Source organism: Carcharhinus amblyrhynchos, chromosome 35 (assembly GCF_965287045.1).
Source record: "Carcharhinus amblyrhynchos chromosome 35, sCarAmb.v2.hapA, whole genome shotgun sequence".
Classification (NCBI taxonomy): domain Eukaryota; kingdom Metazoa; phylum Chordata; class Chondrichthyes; order Carcharhiniformes; family Carcharhinidae; genus Carcharhinus; species Carcharhinus amblyrhynchos.
In genome coordinates this window covers 8,006,570-8,018,965 of record NC_137358.1, presented here as the reverse complement: position 1 = coordinate 8,018,965, position 12,396 = coordinate 8,006,570, and the positions used below count along the sequence as shown (strand labels likewise).

At 47.7% G+C, this 12,396-nt stretch overlaps 1 protein-coding gene across 2 annotated transcripts in view; it reads left to right on the top strand.

Moving 5' to 3' along the window:
- Positions 1-6,677: 6,677 nt before the first annotated feature.
- LOC145361592 (proline-rich protein 12-like) overlaps positions 6,678-12,396 on the top strand; it is a 73,716-nt gene continuing 67,997 nt past the window's right edge. For both annotated transcript variants that reach the window (XM_080217440.1, XM_080217438.1), the window contains exon 1: positions 6,678-7,086. In XM_080217440.1, the coding sequence (XP_080073566.1) occupies positions 6,992-7,086 (95 nt within the window). In that variant the 5' untranslated portion in view covers positions 6,678-6,991. The remainder of the gene's footprint in view (positions 7,087-12,396) is intronic.

Sequence of the window (12,396 nt, the reverse complement as noted above, 5' to 3'; positions counted from 1 at the left end):
GACACTGCCAAATCAACTAACCAGTTTCTGGATCACTCTGTAGAAGGTAGCAATAGCCAATGAAGAAAAATTCTAGTGTGCCCTCTCTTATGTCAATGATTGGGGGAGAGGGGCAAAGAATTGGGGCAAAATGGGATGCTGCGTATTCTTCATGGCCCTGCTTGGCTCCAAGGGCCTCAGTGTGAAGCCTGAAATGAAGGGCCTCTGGAGTGAGGCCTCCCCAAGCCACGTGGAAGTGTAGGCCCAGCAGGAGTTGACTGAAGGTCATGCAGCTCCAATTCCACATGGCAGCCTCATCCACTTCGGGTGAGAGGTGGGTGAGGGGTCAGCCGGACTGCAGTGTCTGCTGAGAGGAACACTGGTGTGCAACCAGAATGTGAAACTGGCTGTGACGCTACGGTTAGGCCTACGCTGAAGCATTCGCCTGACGGCCTCCTGACTCCCCAAACTACTCCCCTCAGGAAAATATTTCTCCCTCACCCTGGCCTAAAATTAACCTAAAAGGTTTATGACAAATGACCACCAGCCTTTGGCATGATTTAACAAGTTGACACTCAACCTGTTTGGCCATGTTACGAATGTACTATCCTTGGCCATCAACTCCTATAGGGGGATTCGAACGCGGAATTTCTGATTCCAAGGCAGGGGCCCTAACCCACTGTGCCACAAGACCTTCAATCCCCTGACTGCTTAAGTACAATGGTGATACTTGCTGCATTAGCTCGTGAGTCAATAATGGCTCCCTGTTGTAGTATTAGAGGCTGGTAGTGCTTATGAAACTGCAGCTGATGGGTGTTGGTGCCTCTTAGACAAGGGAAGGTGGTAATTTTAGAAGGAGGGGGTTGAGTAGAGATTGCAAAGCACTCTGACCCAAACTTGCGCCAATCACATAGCAAACTGACCACTTCAATGCAACCTGTCCCCGTCAGCAGAATGTAAATCACAGAATCCACATAGTGCAGAAGGAAGCCGTTCAGCCCATCAAGCCTGCACTGCCAGCAATCCCACCCAGGCTCTATCTACGTAACTCCACGTATTTACCTTGCTAATCCCCCTGACAAGAGGCAATTTAGCATAACCAATTAACCTAACACTGACATCTTTGGACGCTGAGGGGCAATTTAGCATGGCCAATCCACCTAACCTGCACGTCTTTGGACACTAAGGGGCAATTTAGCATGGCCAATCCACCTAACTTGCACGTCTTTGGACACTAAGGGGCAATTCAGCATGGCCAATCCACCTAACTTGCACATCCTGGAATGTGAGCTGAAATTGTATGGATTTGAAATTTCAACAATCTTTCAGAGAGCAATCTGCATGTTTACAGTAAACAAGTGACGAACATTCTCCTGGCCAGCAAACCTCCCCTCCCCTCCCCCCCCCCCCCCCCCCCCCTCCATCCCCCAATACAAAAAGCCAGATTTGGACTTAATCCCGGAATCATTGTAAGAGGAAAACCATCAAACTCCTGTATCCATCTGAATAAAATTTGGAGAGCTGTGGCGGGGAGTTGACGGGGGAGGGAGAAGCATGGGAGGGGGGCAGCACTGAAGAAGAATGGTGCAATAATTGTGGAGGGCCGGGGGGCCTCCGTCTTCATGTTTGGGGTATCCGTGGCAACCAGGCCTTGACTTCGAACAGCGCCTGGCCTTGCCAATAGATCCAAGCAGAGGTACAGGAAAGATTCTCAGGACTTGGACCGAGTGAAGAAATTGTACGTACACCCCTAAATTAGATGGGGAAGTGCGGTGGGGGGGGGGGGGGCAGTGGGAGGTAAGGTAACTTGAGGATAATCACGGCTTGTTGAAGTTATTGTTAAAATGGAAGGCCGGAAGGCTGTTTGGGGGGGAGGGGGGGGGTTTGTTTTTTGTTGTAATTCTAATTCCTACCTACAGAGGGTGGGTTTGAGGACAATGGCTGGGTGAAGGGCAGTAAGGGGGCAGGACTGCAGCTTATTCAAACTTTACTCAATCCTGCGAGTCCTTTGGAAGATTGTGTTTGGTGTCCCTGGCTTCAACAGGGGAGTGAGTGATTCTCACGCATCCAGTGACTTGCTTTGATAAGTTGGAGGAGAGGGGAGAAACACTGTATTATAAACCAATCTCCTTGCATTTTTAAAGAATCCTAAAGTGGTTCTAGTGGTATCACCTTTTTTTTGGTTCGGAATGTGTCCTCTCCGAAAAAGGTACCATAACCACAGCTGCATAAGACAGATTGCCTCACAGGCAATTAAATGGTTAAAAAATCTAGAAAATTGTGAAACCTGTTCAGGAGATCGAGTGCATCTCATTAAAGATGCTTCCTTCCACGCAACGCAATCTCGATCTTAGTGAGGAACCAGTTCCTGGAAAACGTAATTCCAAAAGAGTTTCTCAAAACAAAACTCGACGATTGTGGGCGACACGGTGGCACAGTGGTTCGCACTGCTGCCTCACAGGGCCAGGGACATGGGTTCGATTCCCAGCCTCAGGTCACTGTGTGGAGTCGGCATGTTCTCCTCATGTCTGCGTGGGTTTCCTCCGGATGCTCTGGTTTTCTCCCACGTGCCAAAGATGTGCAGGTTAGATGGATTGGCCGTGCTAAATTGCCCCTTAGTGTCAGGGGACTAACCGGGGTAAACATATGGGAATAAGGCTTCCCGTGTCTGCGTGAGTGTCCTTCGGTTCCTTCCATAGTCCGAAAGACGTAGGTGCATTGGCCATGCTAAATTCTCCACCCATATACCAAACAGGCGCCGGTGTGTGGCGACTCGGGGATGTTCACGATGACTTCATTGCAGCGTTAATGTAAGCCTACTTGTGACACTAATAAATAAATTTTAAAAAGAAATCACTGATAAATTAAACAATTCCAGGTTCAAAGCAATTTAACTGATCAGTTGTAGTAGTTCTGATCTTCATCTGAGTTCTCAGAGCTGTTGGGTTGCCTTGAGGTTGTGGCCAGGATCTTAATTTGCAGCCTTGAGTGAAGACGGTGGAACCAGCTGTGTCCGACGGCTGGATGAGTTTTGGGTGGTTGGAGGGGGTGGTGTCCTCTGGGTTTTCCCCCTCTGAGAATTACGTTAAACTGTGAACTGCTGTGTCCTTGGGAGAGGCGGGTAGAGAATTATGGTGGGGCTGCAGGAATATGGAAACAAAAATGAAATAAATTCTGAGTAAGGCTTTCCTGCAAAGGTAGGCCTCGACACAAGAACCGAACTACTTTGCCTTGTACCGGTTTGGTCATGTTAGTTTTATGTACTTTAATATATAAATTTATAGTCCTGTAAGAGCTCCATAATAAAATGGCTATTAACTTTGCTTCTTCTGTTTAATGAACTCTTGAAACAATATTCCTGCTTTTCCAGGGCAAGAATAATTCCCAACTTTTGCCATTTTCCCCCCCAAGATGGATCCACAATGTCTCTTTAATTATTCTGCCTGAATTGGTCCAAAGCTGCCTTAGTCATTGACTAAGGAATTGCTAGGGTGTAGAGAAAGATCAACTTAATGCAAGATAGGTCCATTCAAAAGTCCATTGACTCTGTCTACAGTTCCTGCTGCCTTGGAAAAGCAGCCAGCATAATCAAGGACCCCACGCACCCCGGACATTCTCTCTTCCACCTTCTTCCATCAGGAAAAAGATACAAAAGTCTGAGGTCACGTACCAACCAACTGAAGAACAGCTTCTTCCCTGCTGCCATCGGACTTTTGAATGGACCTACCTTATGTTAAGCTGATCTTCCTTTAAACCCTAGTTATGACTTCAACACTACATTCTGCACCCTCTCCTTTCCTTCTCTATGAATGGTATGCTTTGTCTGTATAGTGTGCAAGAAACAACACTTTTTGCTGTATCCCAGTACTGCAATAATAAATCAAAACGAAGGCTCCCACTGTACTGATCAAACATTCCCAGGGCATGTACAGCATAGGATTAGATACAGAGTAAAGCTCCCTCTACACTGTCCACCATCAAACGCTGACAGGACAGGTACAGCACAGGATTAGATACAGAGTAAAACTTCTTTGATACTGTCCCTATTAATCACCCTCAGGAATGGACAGCACAGGGTTAAATACAGAGTAAATCTCCCTCTACACTGTCGCCATCAAACACTCCCAGGGCAGATACAGCATGGAGTTAGTTACAAAGTAAAGCTTCCCCTACACTGTCCCCGTCAAACACTCCCAGGACATGGGTGGCATGGTGGCACAATGGTTAGTACTTCTGCATCACGGTCCCAGGTTTGATTCTTGGCTTGGATCACTGTCTGTGCGGTGTCTGCACATTCTTCCCGTGTCTGCGTGGATTTCTTCCAGGTGTTCCAGTTTCCTCCCACAGTCCAAAGATGTGCAGATGAGGTGGATTGGCCATGCTAAACTGTTCCTCAGTGTCAAGGAGACTAGCTAGGGAAATGCATGGGGTTATGGGGATAGGGTCTCGATGGGATTGTGGTCGGTGCAGACTCAATGGGCCGAATGGCTGCTTTCCGCACTGTAGAAATTCGATGACAAGTACAGTGTCGGGTTAGATACAGACTAAATGTCCTTCTATGCTGTCCCCATCAACCATTCCCAGGACAGGTACAAAGTTGCCTGGGCCTGCAAAATCTCTCTAACTGTCCTGTCTGGAGACAATACACATCTCTTCAACCTGTGCTTAACCCTCTCTCCACTCACATTGTCTGTACCTTTAAGACTTGATTACCTGTAAAGACTCACATTCCAACCATTATTTTCTAAATTGAGTTTGTGTCTTTATATGTCCTGTTTGTGAACAGAACTCCCACTCACCTGATGAAGGAGCAGTGCTCTGAAAGCTTGTGCTATCAAACAAACCTGTTGGACTTTAACCTGGTGTTGTGAGATCTCTTACTGTGCTTACCCCAGTCCAACACTGGCATCTCCACATCACCGTCAAAACTCCCAGGACAGGTACAGCATGGAGTTAGATACAGAATAAATGTCCCTCTACACTGTCCCCATCAAACACTCCCAGGACAGGTGCAGCACGGGGTTAGATACAGAGTAAAGCTCCCTCTACACTGTCCCCCATCAAACACTCCCAGGACAGGCAAAGCACGAGGTTAGATACAGAGTAAAGCTCCCTCAGCACTGTCCCCCATCAAACACTCCCAGGACGGGGACAGTACGGGGTAAGATACAGAATAAAACTCCCTCTACACTGTCCCCCATCAAACACACCCAGGACAGGTACAGCACTGGGTTAGATACAGAGTAAAACTCCCTCTACACTGTCCCCCAACAAATACTCCCAGGACAGGGACAGTATGGGGTTAGATACAGAGTAAAGCTCCCTCTACACTGTCCCCATCAAACACTCCCAGGACAGGTACAGCATGACGTTAGATACAGGGTAAAGCTCCCTCTACACTGTCCCCATCAAACACTCCCAGGACAGGTACAGCATGAGGTTAGATACAGAGTAAATGTCCCTGTACACTGTTCCCCAACAAACACTCCCAGGACAGATTGAGCACGAGGTTAGATATAGGGTAAAGCTCCCTTTACACTGCCCTGTCAAACACTCCCAGGACTCAGAATAGATACTAACATCTGAAGAATCCTGGTGCATGGAAAGTGACTTTGACACGCCTCCTGCATTCAAAATATTTCACCTGATGGCACCTGGTGTGTGTAAAGATTCTTCACAAGTAGGCCAACATTAACTATGCAATGAAGTTATTGTGAAAATCCCCCTTTCGCCACATTCAGGCGCCTGTTCGGGTACACTGAGGAGAATTTAGCACAGCCAATGCACCTAACTAGCATATCTTTCGGACTCAGGGAGGAAACCGGAGCACGCAGAGGAAACCCACGGAGACACGGGGAGAACATGCAGACAGTGACCTGAGGCCAGAAATCGAGCCTGGGTCCCTGGTGCTGTGAAGCAGTGGCTAACCACTCGCTGCACTCGTCCATGCCCAGGTTAGATACTGAGTAAAGCTCCCTCTACACCAACCTTAATAACACAACGGAGTTGCACCCTCAGAACAGTGTGTCCTTTTGTGCCAGCTTAACACTTTTGTAACTGTTGCCCTCTGAGGTTGCTGAGTTGGCACGTTCTGAGGAAGCAGAGGAGACCCATTTCACACCGGCCCTTCCTTGACCACAAGGCAAAGGGGGCACTGGTGAGTGTAACATGCTGACCCTCCAGGGACAAGACCAGGATTGCAACCCTGACACAAAAGGGGACCCTCACACGCCAGGTGCAGTCAGGTGAAATCTATTGTCTGAGCCAAAGCACTGGCCCAGATGCCAAGAATAAAATTTGGCTTACAATGTTTCCCCAGCTTATCAATGCAATGGTTTTGTGTGTGTGTGTGTGTGTGTTCTTTTTTAAAAGCAAATCTCTGGCTTGGTGTTGGGTCCCAACCTTCCTTTCTGATTTGAATGTCTTGTTTCTGTTTTATCTGGGTAGCTCTACTGCTTTTAATCTGTTGATTTTGGGGGGAATGCATGCATTTTAAGGGTTGTGGATTTTTTTTTCCCTCTCTGTCTCCATTCTGCTGTGTGTGCTTGGTACTGGATGAGTGTTGTGTGTGTGTGTGTATGTCCCCTTTTACAAGTGGGATAGCTCTGAGATATGTGATCCTCCTCCCCTCTCTCTCTCTCTCTCTGAAATGTATTCTGGGTATTGAGATCACAGACAGGCAAAGAGAGAGAGAGAGAGAGCCTGAAAGATGGCCGCACCGTGAGTTCCCCCCCCTTGCAAGAATTCTTTTTTTTTCTGTTTAAATATATATACACACATTGCATTAGTTTTTTTTTCTATTCGTCTGGTAACCCGAGACAGAATAAAGATCTGGACCACACCAACATAAAGTAGCATTAGATACAATCAAGTCTGTTCCTTGTTGGGGGGGGGGGGTAGGAGAGAGAAAAGTACAGTCCAAGAACGTCTTGCAAAAAAAACCCTTCTCTGGTCTGAACAATTTAAAAAAAAAGAAGCAGAGAGAAAAGGGAGACAACTCGAACTAAATTTAATGGATAGAAATTACCCAGCTTCCGGATTTGGAGACCCACTGGGGAGTGGACAAGGATGGACTTACGACAGATCACCCTCAGGAGTGAAAGCCAGGTAAAGATAAAATGTATTTATAAATGTAACCATCGTTTAATTCTCAATCCAACTCCCTCCCTGCCTTTCCTCCCCCCAAGAAGGCCGCTGTATCTGGGATTTGAAGCACACACACACACACACAGAGAGAGGTTGGCCAGTCTCTGCCCAGCGCTGGTCAATTTCAAGTCGGGTTGCGAATTACGGCTGCAATTTTAAGAGGTGGGGGGGAAACACACGCAAAGTTAAAGCGATACAAAAGAGGCGTGGGGGGGAAATCCCTCCTCCCAAACACACACACACACACACACAGGACACAAAGAGTCGAATAGAGGGCCTTTAATGTATCCAGTGGGAAATCATGGAGAGGAGGAGGAGGAGGAGGGGGGCATTGCCTGGGAAAAAAAAATCCTCAGAGGAGGAGGGGGAGAAAAATGAAGGGGGATTTGCAACAAATGTTGGATACATTGTCGCGCCTGGGAGCGACTGGAAACTGATCAAAGGCTGCAGAGAAATAAACATGAAATGAGATGGAGAAGGGGAAAGAATGGGATGTTATTGATAATAGCTTTGGGGCCCAGTTTTGCTTCCTTAGCCTCTCCAGCCCTCCCCTTTTTTTTACAATAACTGCAACCTTTTCTTTCTTCGATTGGTTTTTGTTTTGGGGGGGAATGCAAGGCTTTTGTTTATTTAAAAAAAGCACATGCATCTGCAAACCCTCTTATGTGTGTGTTTTTTTTCAAACACAAAACGTAGATATATCTCTCTCTCTTCCCTCCCTCCCCTCTCTGTTTTACTCCATTGCTACAGGCCCCGTTGCAATGTCTGTGTCTGGGAAAGTCCAACCCACTTTTTCACCCTCCCGCCCGCTTTTTCCCCCAAATGAGGTTGAAATGGGAGTTCTTGCACACCGTTAACATTTCCAGTTGGAAAGGGCACAGGGGAAGGAGTATAAACACGTTCTCCAAATTGCTAAAATGAAATGTTGCAGCCTCGCTGGTGCTGGGGCAGATCTGAATCAGGACTGGAATAAAACTGAGAAGTTTGTAAAGCCTCTATGCCGACTCCCTCCCCTTGTTTGTATGTTTTTTTTTGTTGGGGTTGGGGTGAAAGCCAGGCCCCTTGTAAGCTTGTGTTAGACTTGGTTAACTTCAGGGAGTGGGGGGTAACGGTATTTAAAAAGCCCATTGCAGGTCAGGTTAGATACCTTGTCAGTGTTCAAATAGATGGAGTTCTTGTTTGTACCATTGACTGGGCTGTGGCAAAGGGAGGGTGTACACCTTAATTAGGGGTGCATGCTTTGTGTGTGTGTGTGTGTGTGTGTGTGTGGGGTGGGGGGGTGTCTGCACATTAGGTAGGGGTGGACATTCTGTATAGAACGTAAGAAAAAATATGCTTTTCATTGTATTCCAATACAAATCAAATCAAAATTAGGAGGGGTTTTTTTTTTGCCTCGGCTTATGTTAACACAGCAATGAAGTTACTGTGAAAATCCCTCTAGTCGGCATGCTCCGGTGCCTGTCTGCGTGAGTTTCCTCCTGGTGCTCCGGTTTCCTCCCATAATCCAAAGACGTGTAGGTTAGGTGCAGGGGCCATGGTAAATTCTCCCTCATTGTACCTGAACAGACACCGGAGTGTGGTGACTAGCAGATTTTCACAGTAACTTCATTGCAGTGTGAATGTAAGCCTCCTTGTGACTATTAAGTAAACTTTACTTTATTGTTTAGGTACATTGAGGTAGAATTTAGCACGGCCAATCCACCAACCCTGCACATGTTTGGACACTAAGGACAATTTAGAATGGCCAGTCCACTTAACCCCCACATCTTTGGACTGTGGTGGGAGACTGGAGCACCCAGAGAAAACCCACGCAGACACGGGGAGAATGTGCAGCCTCCACACAGACAGTGACCCAAGCCAGGAATCGAACCCGGGTCCCTGGCACTGTGAAGCAGCAGTGCTAGCCCTGTGTCATCGTGCCACCCGGTGCACATTAAGTGGGGTTTATATTTATTGTGACTGTTGGAATATGCCCTGAGGAGGGTCTCAGGGAGGACCACAATCACAGTGATGCTACTCATGGCCAAATAGTCTGCCAGCAGTCACTGTCTGGACTCGGGGCGAGAGTAACCCAAGGGAATTGCAGTCCAGTTAGACGCTGTCTGCTGGTGGACAGTGGCCATTAACACTGACCACAACACCGGTGCATCGAACTGAAAATATCTTTTGAATGGGTAGTGAGAGGCAGGGTTTGTACTGAGGGTAACGAATAAGGTTCCTTAGAAAGCCCTGCTGTTAATTCCTCTTCCCAATTCTTATGATGTCCTTTCAGGTGAACTGAAATTGAGGACATGAAATATTTTTTATGCAGCAAGTTGTTGTTGATCTGGAATGTGCAACCTGAGAAGCAGGATGCAGAGGAACTTTCATAAAGGAATACCATAACTGCTTGTAAAGGAACAGTTACAGAGCTGGGGGGCAAGTGCTGGGGCAATGGCAAGAATTGGATTGAACTTTCAAAGAGCTGGCACAGGCACAATGGGCTGAATGGTCACCTCTGCTTTGATCTATTACCCAAGTTCGATGTATTAATCCCCTTTATAAGTGGACAGAGTCTTAATTAAGGCATTACATTTAAAAAAAAACCTGGTCTCTAACTATGTCTAAATATCGCCCACACTTGGGCTGGCCCATGGAGGGGGAGGGGAGGGGACGGGAGCATTGTCTCAATGTCGAGGTTCAGTCGACAAAAGTGCAGTTGGATTCAGGGCAGCACGGTGGCACAGTGGTTAGCACCGCTGCCTCACAGCGCCAGGGACCCGGGTTCGATTCCTGGCTTGGGTCACTCTCTGTGTGGAGCTGGCACATTCCCCCTTAGACTGCGTGGGTTTCCTCCAGGTACTCCGGTTTCCTCCCGCAGTCCAAAGATGTGGGGGGGGGGGGGGGGCGGGGGTGTGGTTTAGGTAGATTGGTCGTGTTAAATTGCCCATTAGTGTCAGGGGGAATTAGGACTGTAAATACGTGGGGTTACGAGGATCGGGCTGGGTGACATTGTTGTTGTTGCAGGCTCGATGGGCCAAATGGCATCCTTCTACCCTGCCGGGATTCTATGATTTTGGGTGCCAGGAGCCATTCTGTCAAGCGTGTGGTAATTCGACAACGTGGGGCTTCACATCTTATGCTGCAGCCCAGAAGCCCCTGGTTTCTTCACCAAACCGGTGACCTCCACCAGCTAGGAGGACGAGGGCAGAGGCTGCCATGGGTACCGGGAGAGGATTGGATTCTGAATTTGTTTTCCAGACAGAACAAGCCGGAACGGGCAATTAAAAATCACCTTAACTCAAATTATTCATGTTTTGGGTCCAAACCAAGATGGAATATGTAAAAGCAGCAATAATTCTCCTGAATACACCCTCTACCTTAGGAACCAGTTCACCCAGGATGGCTCAGTATTATAAAGGCAAAATACTGCAGATGCTGGAATCTGAAACAGAAAAATGCTGGAAAATCTCAGCAGGTCTGACAGTGTCTGTGGAGGGAGGATACAGCCAATGTTTCGAGACTGGACCTTTTAGTATTTGTGGCATATGTAGAGGGGAGATGAATGTTCCTTTATTATCCTCTGGGAGTGTCTTTATAAATGTTTACTGCACCAAAGGAGGCCATTTGGCCCATCATGTCCATGCCAGTCAAAGATCCGACTATATTAACCCCATTTTCTTGCCTTTTGCTCTTTGCACTGGTGGGGTTTACAGCAGCGCAAGTGAATATCTGAATGCTCCTTAAGTGTTTACGAGAGTTTCTGACTTGACCAGCCTTTCAGGCAGTGAGTTCCAGACTCTCGCCAACCTCTGAGTGAAAAGGCTTCTCCTCAATTCTCCTCTAGCCTTAAGTCTATGCCCCCTGGTTATCGGCCCCCTCTACTGATGGAAAAATGCTATCCTATCGGCACAGCGGTTAGCACTGCTGCCTCACAGCACCAGGGACCTGGGTTCGATTCCGGCCTCGGGTGACTATCTGCGTGGAGTTTGTACCTGTGTCTGCGTGGGTTTCCTCCGAGTGCTTCGGGTTCCTCCTGCAGTTCAGGGATGTGGAGGTTAAGTGGATTGGCCATGCTAAATTGACCCTTCATATCCAAAGATGTGCAGATTTGATGGACTGACCATGCTACATTTGCCCCTTAGTGTCCAAAGATGTGTAGGTTCGGGAGATTAATAGTTGGGGTTATGGGGATTGGGTTTGGGTGGGATGCTACTTGGGAGAGTTGGTGCAGACTTGATGGGCCACATGGTGCTTCTGCACTGTCGGGATTCTATGATTCTGCCTCTCCACCCTATCCATGCCCCTCATGATCTTGTACTTCTCTGAGATTAACAGAGTTTTGGGATGCAGGCATTTGTCCATTCCTTGTTGTCTTTGGGAAGGTGACGATGGACTGCCACTGCAGCCTGGGCTGGTGAAGGGTAGCTACAGAGTGCCATGATGTTGACAATGAAGGAACAAATACATCTCCAGATTGACACGGGAGTGCAACTTGGAGTTGGTGATGTTTCACCTGCCACCAGCTGCCCTTGTTTCTTCTCCGTGGTGGTGGGCTGTGGCTTTGGAAGGTGCTGTTGAAGGAGCCTTGGTGAGCACCTGCAGTGTGTCTTGCCAACAGCACCCACTTCAGACGCCGGTGGTGGGCAGAGCGAATGTTTTCAGGTGGTGAATGGGGTGCCTACTTTGCCAGGGATGGCGCTGAGCAATTTGTAAACTCTGCAGAGAGTATTCCATCAGACTCCTGGCTTGAGTCTTGTAGGTGGTGAAGAGGCCTTGGTTTTAAGAACATAAGAACATAAACTAAGGTGACCGAAAAAGGTCACCTTTTGCATGGGGGGGTGAGACTTTCACTATCGAATGTCTGGCCTCTGAGCATTTTAAGCCACCGTTTTTATGTGGTTAGTCCAGTTGAGTTTTTGGGTCGATGTTGACTTCCAGGAAGTGGTGAGGGGACTTGGTGATAAACTAACTAGATGAGATGGCTGTCTCTTGTTGGGGGTGGTCTTTGCCTGGCACTAGCATGACATAAAACTTGCTTATTCCTTATTCCCCCAACGTTCTTAGGGTCTGACTGCATGAGGGAACTGTTCCATTAGCTGGGGAGTGGCAAATGATAATGAACAAAGTAAATTGGCCCTCAGTGTCAGGGAGATTAGCAGTGTAAATGCGATGGGTTATGGTAAGAGGGTCTGGGTGGGATTGTTGTCAGTGCAGCTGCCATGGGCTGAATAACCTCCTTCTGCAAGTAGAAGGGATTCATTGACTCTGAACTGCCTTTGACAGGGAGGC